Below are 19,537 nucleotides of genomic sequence, written 5' to 3'. Positions count from 1 at the left end.
GGTTCATTAATGACCTTTAGGGAAGGAAATTGCTTACCTGCTCTGGCCTACATGTGAGTCCAGATCCACAGTAATGTGGTTGACTCTTAACTGCTCTCTGGGCAAAAACAATAAATGGTCACCTAGTTAGTGATGCCCACATCCTGTGAATAAATAACTTTCAAAAAGTATATTAAATGTTTAAAGTAAAAGTAAGTCACAAAACCTACAATAATTTGAGTAATAATATCAAAGCTTTAAAATAAGCTTTACAACATACATGGTGGCTCAGTGGCTCAGTGGTTATTACTGATGTCTCACAGCACCAGGGACCCAGATTCAATGCCAGCCTCAGGCCTGTGTGGAGTTTGCACATTCACCGTGTGTCTGTGCTCTTCTAGGTGCTCTGGTTTCTTCCCACAATCCAAAGATATGCAGGTTAGGGTGAATTGGTCATGCTAAATTGCCTATAGTGATTGGGGATGTGTTGGTTAGGTGCATTAGTCAGAGGTAAATGTAGAGTAATAGGTTAAGGGAATGGGTTACTCTTTGGAGGGTCAGTATGAACTTGCTGGGTCAAAGGGCCTGTTTCCACACTGTACGTATTCTATAACTGAATATGCAATACCCTTTTATTGTCACATGTACACTACTCTATTTAAGGAGTACAATGTAAAGCTTTTATAATGTCTGCCTATTTATGGCGACATCTTAGGTACTCGTACCTAGGTACAATTCTTAGATACAGCAAAGGAATAAAAGTAGTTGCATTACTTACAGAGTTGAAAAGTAAGTTAAAAATAGGGCATCATTAAAGGATAGGAAATTTCAAGTAGACATTACAGTGTGTCAGCTAGGGCAGGGGCTACGCATGTGCTCTGACAGACCGTGCCACACCCGGGTGCAACAGCTGCCCCCGCTCCACTCTCAGCCTCAGACCACTCTGTACCAGCTCTCAGAAGTTCCAAGCCCCAGACTGCTCCATAACAGCTCTCAGCTGCTCCAGGACTGCCTCCCCCGTTCAGGTCTCTGCCCAGGACACACTGCCCTTGCAGGGCTCCGAGCTGCTTCCCTGCGCTTTTCCAGAGCTCAGATCTCACACACTGTACCAGAGCTCACTGTTCACAGTGTTCTGGGACTCACACCCGACACATTGTACCAGAGCTCACTGCTCACAGTGTGCTGGGACTCACAGCCCACACGCTGTACCAGAGCTCACTGCTCACACTGTTCTGGGACTCACACCCAACACATTGTACCAGAGCTCACTGCTCACAGTGTGCTGGGACTCACACCCGACACATTGTACCAGAGCTCACTGCTCACAGTGTGCTGGGACTCACACCCGACACATTGTACCAGAGCTCACTGCTCACAGTGTGCTGGGACTCACAGCCCACACGTTGTACCAGAGCTCACTGCTCACACTGTTCTGGGACTCACAGCCCACACGCTGTACCAGAGCTTACAGCTCACAGTGTGCTGGGACTCACAGCCCACACGCTGTACCAGAGCTCACTGTTCACAGTGTTCTGGGACTCACACCCGACACATTGTACCAGGGCTTACTGCTCACAGTGTGCTGGGATTCACAGCCCACACGCTGTACCAGAGCTCACTGCTCACAGTGTGCTGGGACTCACAGCCCACACGCTGTACCAGAGCTCACTGCTCACACTGTTCTGGGACTCACAGCCCACACGCTGTACCAGAGCTCACTGCTCACACTGTTCTGGGACTCACAGCCCACACGCTGTACCAGGGCTTACTGCTCACAGTGTGCTGGGACTCACAGCCCACACGCTGTACCAGGGCTTACTGCTCACTTTTTGCTGGGACTCCCAACCCACATGCTGTACCAGGGCTTACAGCTCACAGTGTTCTGGGACTCCCAACCCACACGCTGTACCAGAGCTCACTGCTCACAGTGTTCCGGGACTCACAGCCCACATGCTGTACCAGGGGCTCGCTGCTCACAGTGTTCTAGGGACTCACAGTCCACACGGTGTACCAGGGCTTGCTGCTCTGGGGACTTGCTGCTAGTGCCTGCTGCTGTATCAGTATTCATCTCCGGTGCTGAGGGGAGAGAAAAAAAGAGAGACAAAAAAGGAAAAAGAAAGAAAAAAAGAACAGGCAGAACAGAGGAGCTCCAGCAGAACTGTCCTACTCTGCTGCCATCTTGCCTCCTTTAAACCATCCAGTGGGATGCTCCCACTTATTTCGCTGCCTTCCCTTGTCAGCATTTTGCCTGGATTGTTTCCTCTGCAACACTCTGGTTCTCTCCTCCTTTATTCTCATCACTTCCCCACACTCCCACTTTCTCATGTCTCCAATTGTCTAATTGAAGGTCTAATACTTGTCCATTTACTTCTTCCCTCGTCACTATCCAAAGCTCCAGACCTGCCTTCCAGGTGAAACAGCGATTTACCTGCACTTCCCTCAATCTAATCTACCATGTTTGCTCTTCATAATGTGGTCTCTTCTGTCTTGCAAAGACAAAAAGCAGACTGGGTGACTGCTTTATAGGACACCTCCCCATTCTGTCTGTAAAAGTATTCTCAGGTTTCCAGTTGCCTGCCAATTCAGCATACCATCATATTTCCATGTCAACATTTCTGCCTCCAGCCTACTGCTCCAGTGAGGCTCAGTGCAAGCTGGAGGAATAACACCACCTAATATTTTACAGCCTTGAGGACACAACATTGAGTTGAACAATTTCAGGGCATAAATATCTGTCAAGAGCCCACCCCACACACTTGCTCCTGTCCTAAAAAGGGTTGCTCTCACCTCAGCCAACCCATTTTCAACTATTCACACTTTCTGTTATCACCAACTCAACATTTATCTCCCTCCCTGGCTTATCATCAGTATTGCCTTTTGTCTGCTCCTTTTTTTCCCTCTATTTCACTCTGTGCACCATATTCCTCTATCTGATTCATTCCTCTTCCAATCTACTGCCTCTATCATCAGCATAAATATGACCATATCCCAACTGCTTTCAGATATGACGAAAAGTCACTGGAGGCGAAAGATTGTCTCTATTTTCTTTCCACAGATGCTGCCAGACCTACTCAGTTTCTTTAGCACTTGCTGTTTTTTTTTTGTTTCAGATCTTCAACATTTGCAGTTCTTCAGTTTAGCTAAGAGTCAACTACCATTCTGAGAATGTGGAGCTTTGTGTAATGGCCTGACCAGGTAAAGATGATAGATTTCCTTCCTTTCAAGGATAATAGTGAACCAGATGGGGTTTTAACAAAAAAAGGTAGTTTCACAGCACTGTTACTGAGACTAAGCTTACAGTTCAGATTTATAAATTGAAGTTCAATTGCACTAGTTGCCATGGTGGGATTTTAAGCTGTGAATAGCTGCTGTACTATCTAACACAATGACATTACTACTACACTATGTTATGCTCTTTTCTAAAACTGCAATGGAGAGCCATGGAATGAGGTACAAATTTCGCAGGGACACTAGGTATGTGGACCTTAGGAGAAAGTAAGGACTGCAGATGCTTGAGAGCTGAGTCGAGACTGTGGTGCTGGAAAAGCACAGCAAGCACAGTGAAATTCCTAATGAAGGGCTCATGCCTGAAACATCGATTCTCCTGCTCCTTGTATGCTGCCTGACCTGCTGTGCTTTTCCAGCACTCCATTCTCAATTTCTGGACCTTAACACTGTGAGCTATAGAAGTTACTGCTTCAGTGAGAATCTCTGGCCAATATCTGTTTTATATTTTAGCATTGTTGTTTGAGAACAACCAATACAGATTGACCAGACACTATCGGGAAAACTCCGTTGTGCAGCTTGCAGTGTGGAAACTGTAGTTGCAGTTTGCATCATGAAAGGCTGCAGTCTGCATTGTACAGTTTGTAACATGTTGTGCTGCATGTTATAATGTGAAGTTGGCAACATACAAGAATGCAGATTATTTTCAGTGGTGTTCAGTGTGCATCCTTTTTATTTCAAAAATATACTTGATTCATAGAAAATATCCTGATATGCATACATCGTCACTAACGCAGTTTGGTTCCGTACAGTAGCATATGAAGAAACAAACAAACATTGGAGTTTAACTCTATCCAACAAACAAACCAAAGGCATTTCTTACTTGTACAAAACTATGTTTACATAATTTGAGGCACCAGAAGAGTCTGATAACTGAGTGGACTCGCATTGTACTTTGGCAGAAAGACCTTAGATGGTGGTCTTTCCTCAGTGCACCTTGGCGGCAGCTGTCCTGAGCTTTGATGCATCCCTCAGCATGTAGTCCTGGACCTTGGAATGTTTCAGTCTGCAACACTCTGTTGAGGTCAATTCCTTTCTCTGAAAGACCAATACGTTTTGGGCAGACCAAAGAGCATCTTTCACTGAGTTGATGATCCCACAAGCACAGTTGATGTTTGACTGAGTGTATATCCTGGGGAACAGACGATCGATCACAGAATCCTGCATCACAGAGCTGCTTGGGACAAACCTCGACAAAATCCATTGCGTCTCTCGCCAGACTTGCTTCACAAAAGCACATCCCAGAAGGAGATGTCTGACAGTCTCTAACCTCTCGAAGCTGCTTCAGGGGCAGCGTGCTGTGGTGCAGAGTCCAGGCGTACATGAGGGTTCTCACACAGGAGGGTTTCTAAAACCAGCCGAACGATTTCTTGGTGCTTTTTGGAGTGTTCTGGTGGCGAGGCGTTCTCGCCTAATGACTTTGGTAGTCTGCTCAGGGAAAAACCAATAGGATCCACCCTCTCCTTTTCCCATAAGGTCTCAAGGATGCTATGTACTGAACCACTTCCTGATGGACTTGTGCTCGAAGATGTTTCTCTTTGCAAATTTCTCCCTGAAGAATAGGTGATACAAGAATGGTCCAATGATTTGGCATGTTATGAGGCTATGAGGCCAGTCTTGTCCTTTGCACTACTGGGGACAGGTAGAACCTCAGTACATAGTCACACATGGTGTTTGAGGCATTGGGTGTGTTCTTCCCCCTCTTATCCAGTGTTTTGTGCATGAAGTCTCTGTAGACACAGTCCATATTAGACCTGAAGTGAAAATGGCTCAGGTGATTGCAATTGCACAGGTTCTGGGAATGGGCCAGTCTTGTGTCATGTCCAATAACAGAGACAGAGTGCTTCACACATGATGAGAAGGTTTTTACCCATAATGGAGAGGGACTGATGCTCCCAAAAGCCCTATTTCTACCTTAATTTGGCAATATGCTCCTCCCAAGATTTTGCTCATGCCCAGGCTCCTCCAAACCATATTCCCAGCATCTTCAGATGATCTGTCCTGATGGTGAAGGGGATAAAGGATCGGTTGGCTCAGCTGTAAAAATCTGCAAATGAAGAGATGCCTACCCACCACTTCCTTAACCTTGGAAATGGTGAAGTTGCCTCCTTGCAGCAGAATATCTAGGCCGAAGGAACGGCTATCGTTTCTGCCCGACCAAATCGAAGGTCTGTGGGGCCCCAGAAGTTTGACTATTTCCTGTAGCTGCCGAAGTACAGTATCCCGCACTCCTGCAGAAACTGGGAGGTCTGTTTTGACATTGGCCAGGTAAACCAACGTGGAAACACATCGCATATTAGATTTAATGCTATGTACATCAATACTAGCATTGGGGCAGGCATCACCTCTGCTATCCTGCACATAGGTGATTGTATCCCTGAGAAGCACGAGGCTCAGAGATCATTCTGTGTACAGCACAGGCTTGGTTGGGGTGAATCGCCAATCCGAGATCAGACTTGATCCAATTGGTGATGACGTTGGACTGGATTCTGCGTTCATTAGCGAAATTGGTTGCCAATTTCTAAATTCCTCCCTCTCCCCTTTTGGCTCGTTGGTGAGGGTGATGATCCCTTTCCTCGTGGATTCATCCATTCTACCTGGCAGAAGCACACTGTTGTACACTGCAGCAGGTCCTGACCTATCAAGTCCCACCAAGCTTTTTGAAAGTTTATTGAATTAACTGCAGACCCACTCTGTCCGTTCGCCTGCTGTCTTGTCACCGGGGGACTCCCCGCATCCCCATGATATGGGCGAAGTGGTAGACATTCTCTGCACTGAGGTAGCCATCCTGTCCCTCCCGGGGGGGGGGGATTGCTCTGATCCGGTGTCATCAAGGTGAGAACGGATTCAGGAAGATCTGGTTCGGAATCCGATAGAAGGATAGTCGTGCTCTGCTCCTGATTCAGACGGTCACTGTTCCCAGTTGCTGGGAGGTCTGGTGGGGTGGGTACCCCATGATTCCTGATGGACGGACGTTGGGCTGCACCCCTTGAATTGTCTGATGTTTCCAGGTTGGGTGGGCCGCTCCTCTCCCTCTCTCCTGTGGTTCTGTTTGCCTTGCTTTGTTGGTGGCCATCCCTTCACAGGTCTTTGTCGTCAGAGGACTGCTGGTGTGTCCATCATTCGGCCGCCTTTTGCCTTTTTGCTGTGGTCCTGTGAGGGGCCCGATGTGCTTTCCTTTTCTGGTTGTTTCTCGCAGGTATCCACACACCATGCCATCTTCATTTCTTCCTCCTCCATTGAGTCCATCTGTTCAGATGGAGGTTGGGTTGGTTACTAACTCGATGCTGGATACCTTTTCCTGCTGTCCAGCCTGATCTTCCTACTGGGTGCTCCTCATTTCAGTTTTCTCGCTGGAAGGTGACACCTGATTATCCTTTGGGCACATTTACACTTACGGCCATCTGAGCATATGTGCAGTGCCCCTCCAAACTTGAGCAGGCCTTGTATAGGTGGCCTGCTTCCTCATGTAAGATGTAGCTCTTGGACCTTGGACTTCTTGCAATCCTTCGTCAGGTGGCCCTCCTGAGGTCCATTGCCCTCCTACAGGTGAGACACACTCCAGGTTTTCCTGTAAGATAGCCTCGGCTCCGTCCGATTGCGAAGCTGGAGGGTGGGTGGAGGATGTTCCCGCTAGCATCCACCTTTAGGGTCACCTTGACCTGCCGCTTGCTGAATAAGACGCTGATAGGGTCCACTAGTCACTACTGCCTCCTTCTAGCTGTATGTACCTTCCTGGAAGGTCAGGGCATCTGCATCCCGGGGCATGGGGCTTGTACATGTGGATTGTAACAATCGGCTCCTCTGTGCAGGTAGAATAAACAATGGTGCTGCAGACAGGACGGAGAGGGATTCCTCACCTCCTTCAGGAGATGCTCACATTCCTTCACACTCCTGAAGGTCAAGTCAAAGTAGCCTCCCGCTGACGAAATCCTGAAGGCAGAAAATATTTTTTATTTCAAAAATATACTTTATTCATAAAATTATTTTGGTATCTATACAATTGGTCATGCTATACATACGTATACATTCCATTTCTTTATATATAGAGATCGGAATTAATCATTCATATGTCTGTACATTGACCATCCAGATATTTTGCTGAGGTGTCAGCGGGGCCCAATTACTGAGTGGGCCCCCTGTTCTTCTTAGGCAGGCAGACCTTACACTGTAGTCTTTCCCCACCACGCCTTGGCGGCAGCTGCCCCAAGCTTCAGCACGTCCCTCACGTAGCACGTCCCTCCAGCACGTAGTCCTGGACCTTGGAATGTGCCAGTCTGCAACACTCAGTTGGGGTCAGCTCCTTCAGCTGGAAGATCAACAGGTTTCAGACAGACCAAAGAGCATCTTTGACCGAGTTGATGATCCTCCAGGCACAGTTGATGTTCGCCTCAGTGTGCGTCCCGGGCAACAGACCGTAGAGCACGGAGTCCCGCATCATGGAGCTGCTCAGGGTGCATCTCGACAAACACGACTGCATTCTCCTCCAGACTTCCTTTGCGTAGGCAGATTCCAGAAGGAGGTGTATGACAGTCTCGTCCCCTCCACAGCCACTTCGAGGGCAGCGTGCGGTGCGGTAGAAAGTCCGGGTGTACATAAAGGATCTCACAGGCGAGCCCTTCTCACCACATCACCAGAAAATATCTGCTGCTTGGAACCCACAGCAATCCAGGAGGACTCTCTTCACGAAGGACCCTTCTTCCACTTCACTCTCACCCTGACTGTATTTCAGACCCCCCCTCTCTCCCCTGTCCTGGGGTGTGGGCACTAGCAGAGACTGTGGCTCTGGTTGACTGGTTACTGAATTGACGTTAGGCTGAAGTCAGTATAAAGATCCACCAATTGCTGCTCAGCCTAACCAATGATCCTCCAAGTTCTGCTTGCAATCACGATCCAGCGATGATCTCGTGATCTTCTGAAGATGAAGGTTCTCAGCTCAGATTCGTCCTGGGAGAACCACCTACTGGATCACGGTATCTCTCCCGATAGGTTGCAGTATGTACCCCAAGGTAGCACTGCTTGTCATGTGGCTCTGCGTTGCATTTTGTACTTAGCAGTGTTTAAGGTTGTAGATTGCACTTTGTTGATGTGACAATTGGTTGCAATGCACATTTAGCAACACTATAAGGCTGCAGCTTGCATTGTGCAGATTGCAGCATGGAGGGTTGCTGTTTACGTTGCATAATTTGAACAATGTATGGCTGCAGACGTCATTGCACAATTTGCAGCTGTTAAGGCTGCAGGTTTCATGGTGCAGTTTGCATTTTATAATGTTGACAGTCTGCATTATGCACCTGACGACTAGAGGAAGAATGCCTCATCTTCCACCTTGAGACCCTCCAACCGCACGGCATCAATGTTGACTTCACCAGGTTCCTTATCTCCTCTCCCCCCACCTCATTCCGGATCTAATCCTCCGACTCAGCACCGCTCTCTTGAACAGTCCTACCTGTCCATCTTCCTTCCCACCTATGTGCTCCACCCTCCACTACAATCTATCACTATTTGCCCCCATCTGAATTTACCTATTACTTTCCCAGCTACTTCCCCCCCCGCCTTCTATTTATCTCCCAGCACCCTTCCCCACAGCCCCGCATTCCTGATGAAGGGCTTATGCCCGAATCATTAACTCTCCTCCTCAGATGCTGCCTTTTCCGGTACCACACTTTTTGACTGCTGTTACTATTGTGCAGTTTGTGATACCTGTGTCAGGATTCCTGTAAATATGGTTGCACCTTGCATTTTGTAGCTGGCAGCGTGTAAGGTTGTAAATTGCACATTTCAATTTGCAGCGGTTTGCACTTTGTAGATTGCAGCACGTAAGGCCGCAGCTTTTAGTATGCGTATTGAAGTCTGTAGGGTTGCACAAGCAATTTCTAGTGTGCAGGACAATAGACTTAATTGCGCATTTATTAGTGGTATCCAAAGCGACAAACTTCATTGAGTTGCTTGCTGTGTGTAAAAGTTGCAGGTTTCAGTATGAGAGGTTTTATCATCTAGTTTGCATTGTGCGGGTTGCACATCATTCAGCGTTTGCAAGGACTGCAGGTTGCACAGTGAGGTTTCCAACATCTCAGGTTTCAACCTACATTATGCGGTTTGCAGTTTGCAATCCCAGATTTGCTTTATGTAAAGCTGAAAGTTGCATTGGCAATCTGCAGCATGAAAAGTGACAATCTGCATTGTGTGGATGTACGATCCATGATGCAGTTGGCAACATGTAAAGCTGTACATTGCATTATCCAGTTTGCAGCATGTAAGGCTGCAGGTTTCATTTTCCTGATGCAACATGTAAATAGTAGGTTGCATTATGTATTTTGTAGCATGGAAAGCTGCAGGTGCATTGTTCAACTTAGAGCGAGGTTGCAGTTTACATTATGCAGTTTGCAATATTTAGAGCTGCAGTTTGCACTACGAGTCTTGCATTGAAAACTTCAGCCTTGCGTATGGCACAATGTGCAGTTCGCAATAAGTTCAATTGTGGTCAATATTGTGCAATTTACAATGTTTGGAGTTATTCTTTGATTCTGCATTGCACAATTTATAATGCATTGTCTATATTGTGCAAAATGTGAGGCTGAAGTTGACAATGTGCAGTTTGCAAAGTGCCAGGCTGCAGCCTGCATTGTGCAGTTTTCGTCTGAAATTGACAATGCGCAGTTTGTGATGTACAGTGTGTATTGTGCGTGTTTAAAGGCAGAAGTTGACAATGTGCAGTTTGCAAAGTGCCAAGATGTCGCTTGTATTGTGCAGTTTGCAATGTGCCAATCTATAAACTGCATTGTACAGTCTTCAAAGCTGAAGTTGAGAATGTGCAGTCTGCAATGTACAGTCTGCATTGTCAACTTCAGCTTTGAAAACTGCACAATGCAGACTATACATTGCAAACTGCAACGTCAGCCTCTAAAACGGCATAATGCAGAATGTACATTGTGCAGTTTGCAATTTGGAGTCTGCATAATGCCGTTTTAGAGGCTGGAGTCGACAGTGTGCAGTTTGCAATGTGCCAAGCTGTAGTTGTTGCTGTCGCCAATGTGTTAATCGCAGCTCGAGCCTGTTGCTCGCTCCCAGGATGCTTCACTCCTCAGTCATGGCGGCTCCCGTCGCGCTGCACAGGCTGGTGGCGTCGGTGCTGAAACCTTTCGCTGCCGGTTTGACAAGGATGAAAGTGGGGCTCCGGAGGCGGGAGAGGAGGTGAGGTTTTTGACGAGGCTGACTGTGTCGTTTCCCGGCGGTTTATGTTTGTGAGGGACGGTGGGGAGGGGGGAGAAACAGTCGGGCCCGGCCTCTGCCCAGAGCCAGACACCGACCTGAGACCAGCAGCAACAACATTGTCATCACCATCAGTTACTGTAAACCGCCTGTCCCTCTGTGCAACAACCTCCCAGCTCCCTCCCTGCCACCGTGGGAATCAACAGCCTTACATGCTGCAAACTGGATAATGCAATGTACAGCTTTCACAACACTGAAATCGTTCTGTTCCCTCATTGCACCGACAACTTTAGTCAGTAACCACACACAAAAGCGCTTACCGGAAATTCCATCTTTTGCACAACCCCAACACGAGAAACACTTCAAAAACAATAGTCACTGGGTTTCCAGAAAATGTGTTGGGAATAAAGGAGCTTTTCTCATAACAAAGTGACAATAATTTCACATCTTTCTAAAAAAAATAAATAATATTCAAGTAGTGATTTCTGACTTTTAGCTAATTGGACAAATAAGTAGATGTACCTGTGCGTGGTTACTTGTAATTTTATACTGTACATACAAAAAAAAAGAAATTGCTAGAGGAATATAGCAGGTCTAGCAGCATCAATGAAGAGAATGTTTTGAGTTCACTGACTGTTCTTCAGAACACAATTTAATACAGTTTTGAAAGAATTGTTAGCCTAATCTTTCTCATGGTTTGGAAAATGTAATTTTATGTACTGCTTTGAAATTTTGAATGTAAAGTACACACAAACAGATGTGCCCCTATGAAGATAATCTCATATTCCATTCTCCCTTGTGTAATTTTACTTTTAAAATTTGTAGATCTGATCCTTTTAAAATTGTGACTTTGTGATTATATTTTAAATTGTATCATAAATTCATAAGAATGTGAGAAATAGAAACAGGTGTAGTCCAGTCAGCTCTGCTCTGCCATTCTCGTGATTTGGAAAATGTAATGACTGATCTTCTGCTTCAGCACCATATGCTACACATCTCCTTGTTTTTAAGTTGTAACAATCACTCAATCCAATAATGAACACAATGACTGAACCTCCACAGCCCTCTGAATTCTAGAGTCACCACCCTCCTAATGAAGAATTTCCTCCTGATCACAGTCCTAAGTTTCCTGTCCCTTATTTTGAGACTGTATCCCCGATTCTCAATTCCCAGTCAAGAGAAACATTCTTTCTGTATGCACCCTATGATCTCTGCCAGAATTTTGTATTTGATTGGAAATCCCCCTCATTCTCCAAAGCATATGGGCTCAATTTATTGAACCTTTGCTGAAACAACAATCTTGCCATCCCAAGAATTAATTTGGTGAACTATTGTTTTACTGACTAGTATTCCTAGCCTCTGACAAGCTGTCGCAGTCACAATATTTCTATGGATGGTCCAGTTCAGCTTATCTCTGGTCAGAACTTACCCTGAATCGGAGTCCTACGGCACGGAGACAGGCCCTTTGGCCTAAACTGGTTCATGCCGACCAAAATGTCCGTCCATGCTAATTCCATTTCCTTGCACTTGGCCCATATCCTTCTAATCCTTTGCTATCCAGGTATTTGTCCAAATGCCTTTTAAATGATGTTAATGTACCTGTCTCAACCATTTCCGCTGGCAGTGCATTCCGTATGCATACCACCCTCTGCGTAAAAAAGTTGCCCCTCAGATTCCCTTTTATTCTTTCCCCTCTAACCCTAAACTGATGCCCTCTCGTCCTTGATTCCCCAACCCTGGGAAAAAGACTGAGTGCATTCACTCTATCTGTGCCTCTCGTGATCTTATACAACTCTGCAAGGTTCCCTCCTCAGTCTCCTATGCTCTAAAGAAAAACTTGTCGAACCACTCCCTATAACTTAGACCATTGAGTCCTGGCAACGTCCTTGTAACTTTCTTCTGCACTCTTTCCAATTTAATAACATCCTTCCTATAGCAAAGTGGCCAAAACTGAATATAATTCTCCAAATGTGGCCTCACCAACACCCTATACAACTTCAACATAACTTCCCAACTTCTATACTCAGTGTCCTGACTGATGAAGGTCAGTGCGCCAAAAGCCTTCTTCACTGCCCTGTCCACCTGTGATTTCACTTTCAGAGAAGTGTGAACCTGAACTCCAAGATATCCCTGTTCCACTACACTCCTTAAGGCCCTACCATTCACCATGAAAATTGTACCTTGATTTGACTTTTCAAAATGCAAGACCTCATATTTATCTGTGTTAAACTCCATTTGCCATGTCTCGGCCCACTTCTCCAGGTGATCAAGATCCTGCAGCAATTTCTGATAACCTTCCTCACTGTCCATGATACCGCATATTTTAGTGTCATCTGCAAATTTACTAATCATGCCTTGTGCATTCTCATCCAAATCATTGATATAGATAATCGTGGGCGGCGGGGTGGCACAGTGGTTTGCACTGCTACCTCACAGCGCCAGAGACCCGGGTTCAATTTCCGTCTCAGGCGACTCTCTGTGTGGAGTTTGCACGTTCTCCCCGTGTCTGCGTGGGTTTCCTCCGGGTGCTCCGGTTTCCTCCCACAGTCCAAAAATGTGTAGGTTAAGTGAATTGGCCAAGCCAAATTGCCCGAAGTATTAGGTGAAGGGGTAAATGTAGGGGAATGGGTCTGGGTGGGTTGCGCTTTGGCGGGTCGGTGTGGACTTGTTGGGCCGAAGGGCCTGTTTCCACACTGTAAGTAATCTAATCTAATCTAATAACAAATAGTACTGGGCCCAACACTGACCCCTGTGGCACTCCACCAGTCACAGGCCTCCAGTCTGACAAGCAACTATTACTTCCTATTACTATTCCTATTCCTATAACTATTACTTCTGCTTCCTATTATCAAGCCAATTTTGTATCCAGTTTGCCAACCTGCCCTGGATTCCATGTGATCTGAGCTTGCAGAGCGGCGTACCATGTGGATCCTATCAAAGACTTTCTGAAATCCATATAGACTACGTCTACCACCCTTCCCTCATCAACCTTCTTGGTTACTTCATCAAAGAGCTCTTCACAAGTCTGAGGTGTTGATAATATGGAATCATTGATGGTAATGCCATTAAATGTTGAGGGACAATGGATAGATCCTTTCTTGTTGAAGATGGTTGTTGGCTGGCACTTGTTTGGCAAGATTGTTACTTGCCCATGCAAGCCTGGAGGTCGTCCAGGTCTTGCTGCATTTTGACACGGACCGCTTCATCACCTGAGTGGTCGTGAATGGTGCTAAACCTTGTGCAATTGTTGGTGAAAATTCCCACTTTTGACCTTCCAATGGAGGGAAGCTAATTGAAGCAGCTGAAGATAGGGCCGACAACAATATCCTGAGGAATTAGGGCAATTGTGGTGCAGTGATAGTGCCCCATCTCTGAGCCAGGAGACCTAGGTTCAAGTGCTACCTACTCAAGAGGTGTGTGATAATAGCAATACCATCCCTGATCAAGTCGATTAGAAAATATATCCTGAGGAATTAGGACTTTTGTGGTGGTGTGATGGTGTCAGTCTCTCTGAGCCAGAAGGCTTGGGTCCAAGTCCCACCTGCTGCTTAATGTCTCTGAACAGTTGCTGTAGATGATATCTGTCTTGAGCAATTATGAGTCTTGTGGTACAGTGGTAGTTGTTTTTTTTATCTGAGTCAGAAGGCTCGGTTTGCAATCCTATCTGCTCCAAAAGTGTGCAATAACATCCTTGAACAGGTTGATTGGAAAAATGTTCTGAGGGTTGGTGAGGCATTTTCTGGAGTTCTGTGTGCAGTTCTGGTTGCCCTGCTGTAGGGAGGATATTATAAAATGGGAGAGGGTTCAGAAGGTTTACCAAGATGTTGCTGGGAATGAAGGGTTTAAGTTATAAAAATAGGCTGGATAGCCGGAGCTTTTTTCACTGAAGCGTAGGAGGTTGAGGATGACCTTTATAGAGGTTTATCAACTTATGAGGGGCATGGAGAGGGTATTTTCCTCGGGTGGAGGAGTTCAAACCCTGGGAACACATTTTTAAGGTGAGAGGAGATAGTTTTATAAAAGGCATGAGGAGCAACGTTTTTACCGTGGTTTGGGTCTGGAATGAACTGCCAGAGAAAATGTTGGTGCAGGTACAGGTAGTGTTTAAGAGGCGTTTGGATAAGTACATGAATAGGAAAGATTTGGAGGGATATGGGCCAAACACAGATAGATAGGACTAGTTTAGTTTGGGAACATAGTCGTCATGGGCTAGTTAGATCGAAGGGTTTCTTTCCAAGCTGTATGTATAAATTAGGGTTCTTGAGGTGCAGTGGTAGTGTCCGAACCTCTGCACCAGGAGTCCCGGTTCAAGTCCCACCTAGTTCATATGTATGTCATAACATCAGAGCACGTTGAAGTAAACAAAATCCGGAGGAATTCTTGCAGTGACATCCTGGTGTTGAGAAGACTGACCTTTTGCAACTAGTCATGTTTATTTGTGCTCTTTTGTCCCTGATTCCCTTTGACTCTCATTTTGCTAGGGTTCCTTGATGCCACACTCTTCAAATATGGCCTTGATGTCAAGGGCAGTCATTCTCGCCTCACCAATGCTGTCTTGTTACATGTTTGAACTCAAGGCTATAATGAGGTAAGGAGCTAAGTGGCCCTGATAGACCCCAAGTTGAGTAGATGAATATTGGCTGTGAGTAGATTATTGCTAGGCAAATGCTGCTTGTAGTATTACTGATCACCTTTTCAATGATTGTACTCATGTTTAAGAGTAGTCTGATGGAGGATGGTGGTAACTGTCAGCATTACATCTGCCATTTTTATCTGTACAGGGATATTATGACACTGCGGTGAACCCCACTTAATTAAACTAAACACCCAGAAAAGCCCACCTCGCCTCGTAATCTGTCAAAATATGAGTGATAGAGAATCCCAAGTTCAACTATTTCACGAAAATAATATCAATTTATTCTTTAACTCTAAAAGTGAACATTAAACAACAACAATTCACAACTCTAAGCCCCTCCCCTTTCTTTTAACTGCTTATTATCTGCCACCAACTCTATGACAATATACTGTTCAATAAATTGCATCAACTCATTTTCAAAACCATACAGCAGCTATCATCATCGGTGTCTGTCTGTCTTCCGGCTGAAGATCTCTCTGGGTTGTTGTCTTTCATTTACTGCGATTATTTTTCATGTGAAATGGTACCTTTGATAGAGTAACTGACATCGAAACACTCTCTATCTGCCTTTCAAACCGCCTGCTTTTTCTATCCCCCCCAACATCGAATCATCTCATTGGTTCAAGGTTGGAACTCAATTGATTTTAGTATCCTGAGGAATACTTTAAACTGGTTAAGTTCAAATTGTTGTCAAAACAGCAACTAACTTAGGTATCCATTTCACAGCCAATTGATACATATTTTCAATTTTTAGTACACTCTGGGACTGCTAGCTAGTCATATGACAGTGCTTGAAAGCTCTCAGTGCAAAACAGCATTCACACTCTCTTAAAGGTACAGAACACACCTTCAACTTCATAACAGGGAAAACCTGTTTCCACATTGTTGACTAGATTCTCTTATTGTAACTATAGTGGAATGGCTTGGTTAGGTTGCACCATGTTATGAAGTACAAGTCTTGTTTAATTGCTGCACTGTTGGTGCAATATGGGCAGAGCCCATGGCTCCTGTAGCATGCAGTGCTTTCTGTCAGTTCCTGATATCACGTGGAGTGAATCAAAGTGGTTGAAGACTGACACTGGTCATGTTGACACCGCAGGAGGGGATTGGTGACGATTTGCCATGGCAGATTAGCCACTGCCAGTGTTTCTTCACTGGGGTCGTTTGACCTCTGGAGACTGATTGTTTTTCCTCCCACCCGTTCTTTCATTCTTCTCATTCCCCTTATTCCCCTTTATTTATACAACCACATACTACATATTGATTTAGAGAAAGGTAAAATAAATATCATTTTATTGGTTTATATATAAAAATGAGTTACAAACTTTAGCCAGAAAAAGGAAATATATTTTAAAAATCTTTATAATGGCAGTAAAATCTCACATTAATATTAAACAATGAAATTTTAGTTCATTTGATAGTTATGCGCTATTCCTCTAAGATATTCCAAACAGTCTCTTTCACCATATTCAAGAACAATTGTTTGTATTCTATCGTCTGCGTCTCCTATCATTCCTTTCTCGTCGAATTATTTTCTTCATGCTGCTTGTCGTTGGGAAAGATGCTGGGACTGACTGAAGGACATCAGCTGCACATTCATTAATAAGAGCACTACAAGAACACAATACGAATGTTCACATTTCCAAAACTTAATACTTGAATCACTCTTGGACAGTTAATCAAAAACATATATAAAACCATTGTGGTAAAACTTCTTATTTTCACGTTTACTAATAATTGCTGTGTCCATTTTTGAAGGTTTGAGGGTAAATGGAAAAAGAAATACAAGCTTAAAAAAACTCTCCTGTAACGAAAATAAGTTGTTACTAAAACAACGCAAACACTACCTTAAACTATATAAAATTGTCGTTATATTGGTTAGATATGCTTGTTCTCTAACATTTTAAACTTATTTGCGGTGGCGAATTTTCTTCAGTGGCCAATGGGCGGTGGCTAAGCATCCTCGGTGGTCAAAGGGCAGTGGCTAATTGTCGGCGAATCTGCTGCGGCGAATGTTCCCATCACGGCAGGAAGATGCCAAGGCAGATTGGCACTTCTGGCTGAAGATCACTGTGAATGATTCAGTATTATTTTCTACACCAGTACTGGGCCTCCCTGTTAAGGATGGGGATATTTGTGGAGTTGTCTCCTTCTCCTGTGAGTTGTTTAGTTATTTCCAATACTCTTACCAACTCTTAGCTCCAGGTCATCTCTGCAGGAGTCCTTCAGGGTAGTGTCCTAAGCCCAACAACCTTCAGCTGCTTCATCAATAACCTTCCCTCTGTCATAAAAGTCAGAAGTGGGGATGTTTGCTGATGATTGCATAGTGTTAAGCACCATTTGTGACTCCTCAGATACTGAAGCAGTCCGTACTCAAATGCAACAAGATCTGAACAATATCCAGGCTTGGGCCGACAAGTGGCCAGTAACATTCCCACTATACAAATGCCAGACAGGATCATCACCAATAAGAGACGCTCTAACCACTGCCCCTTGACATTCAATGGTATTACCATCACTGAGTCCCCCTCTGTTAACATCTTGGGGTTATCATTGACCAGAAACACAACTGGACTCACCACATAAACACAGTGGCTACAAGAGCAGGTCAGAGACTAGGGATACTCTGGCGAGTAACGTTTCTTGACACCCTAATGTCTATCCACCACCTTCAAGGCACAAGTCAGGAGTGTGATGAAATACTCCCCACTTGTCTGGATGGGTTCAGCTCCCAACAACACTCAAGAAGCTTGACACCATCCAAGACAAAACAACTCGCTTGATTGGCACCACATTAACAAACATTCAGTCCCTCCGCAACCGGCACTCAGTAGCAGCAGTGTGTACTATCTACAAGATGCACTGCAGAAAATCACCAAAGATCATTAGACAGCACCTTCCAAACCCAACTATAGAGGGACAAGGGCAGCAGGTACTTGGGAACACCACCACCTGCAGGTTCCCCTCCAAGCCATTAACCACCCTGACTTGGAAATATACCACCGTTCCTTCACAGTTGTTGGGTCAAAATCCTGGAATTTCCTCCCTACCAGCATTATGGGGCAACCCAAGCAAGTGGACTGCAGCGATTCAAGAAGGCAGCTCACCACCACCTTCTTGAGGGCAAATAGGGATGGGCTCTCAATGCTAGTCAGCCAGCAAATGAATAAAAAAATGGATATGATAGGACTACAGAGCTTAAATCTAACCTGGCAGTTTGATAGGATTAATTAATGATTTCAGTGAAGGCACCCTAATGTGGCAGTGATCATGATATGATTGAATTTTACATTTTTTTAAAGGAGAGGAGAGTGCATTCAAGATTAGTATTTGAAACTTAAATAAGGGTAATTATGACAGCATGAAAGCAAGCTAACTAAAATGAGTTGACAATTTAGATTGAGATTGTTCAACTTAGATGCAATGGCATAAGTATATAATTCAAGACAAAAAAAATTCCTGAGGTGACTGAAAAATTCCCAGTAGCAGACCTGGTTACTTTGAAAAGTTAAAGATATTATCAAACCATAAAAAAGCATGTAATTGTGCAGACAGGTAGCAGATCAAAAGATTGGACAGAACAGAAAAGCAAAGAGTGATTGAAGAATTAATAAGGAGGACAAAATTAGAGTAGGGGAGTAATTTAACTAGAAATATAAAAACAGATGGTAAGAGTTTGAATATATGTTTTAAAAAATGTAAAGACAATGATCATTGATTCTATAGAAAGTGAGCCTGTGATCACAATGGAAAAATATGAGATGCCTATTAATTTATCCAGTATTTTGCATTGCCCTTCATGATAGAAGATATGAGTGAGATCCCAGAAATAGCTTTAAATTAGGAAATATAAGGGGGAGCTGAGGAAATTGTAAGCACCAGGGAAGTGATGTTGGACAACTGGCTGGAGTTGTGGTCTGATAAGGCCCCAAGTCCTGATGAACTTCATCCTAGAATCTTAAAAGCAGTGGCTAGTAAGATAGTTGATGTCTTAGTGCTAAATTTCTAAAATAATTCGTGGAAGGAACTTTTAGGTTGGGAGACAGCAAATGCAGCTCATTTATTCAAAAAGGGAGGGTGCAGATAAAAAAAAACTACAACCCAGTTGGCTTAACATCTATCATAGGGAAAATGTTAAAGATCTTATAGCAGAGCACGTAGAAATATTCCAGGCAATCGGACACAAACAGCATGATTTTGCGAAGGTAAGATCACATTTATCCAATTTATTAGAGTTTCTCAAAGAAGTAATGTGCCAGGAACTGGTGGATGTTCTGCACTTGGATTTCCAGAAGGTGTTTGATAAGGTGCCACATCAAACATGATTGTGAAAAGAAAGGCTCCTGGGTACCTTACGGCATGGACAGGAGACTGTTTCTGATTAGCCAATGAGTGGGCATAAATAAGTCATTTGCTGATTGGTAA

At 44.6% G+C, this 19,537-nt stretch overlaps 1 protein-coding gene across 2 annotated transcripts in view; it reads left to right on the top strand.

Moving 5' to 3' along the window:
• Positions 1-10,347: 10,347 nt before the first annotated feature.
• Positions 10,348-19,537, top strand: part of pgs1 (phosphatidylglycerophosphate synthase 1) — a 59,148-nt gene continuing 49,958 nt past the window's right edge. Inside the window, exons 1-2 of one of the 2 annotated variants that reach the window (XM_072558722.1) lie at positions 10,363-10,458; positions 14,958-15,064. In XM_072558722.1, coding sequence (XP_072414823.1) covers positions 14,967-15,064 — 98 coding nt within the window. In that variant the 5' untranslated portion in view covers positions 10,363-10,458; positions 14,958-14,966. Of the gene's footprint in view, positions 10,459-14,957; positions 15,065-19,537 lie in introns of both variants that reach the window. The other variant, XM_072558721.1, reaches the window with a different exon arrangement.

This window comes from Chiloscyllium punctatum, chromosome 39, assembly GCF_047496795.1.
Source record: "Chiloscyllium punctatum isolate Juve2018m chromosome 39, sChiPun1.3, whole genome shotgun sequence".
NCBI lineage: Eukaryota > Metazoa > Chordata > Chondrichthyes > Orectolobiformes > Hemiscylliidae > Chiloscyllium > Chiloscyllium punctatum.
The sequence above is the reverse complement of the archived record's forward strand: the minus strand, read 5'-3'. Positions and strand labels throughout refer to the sequence as shown.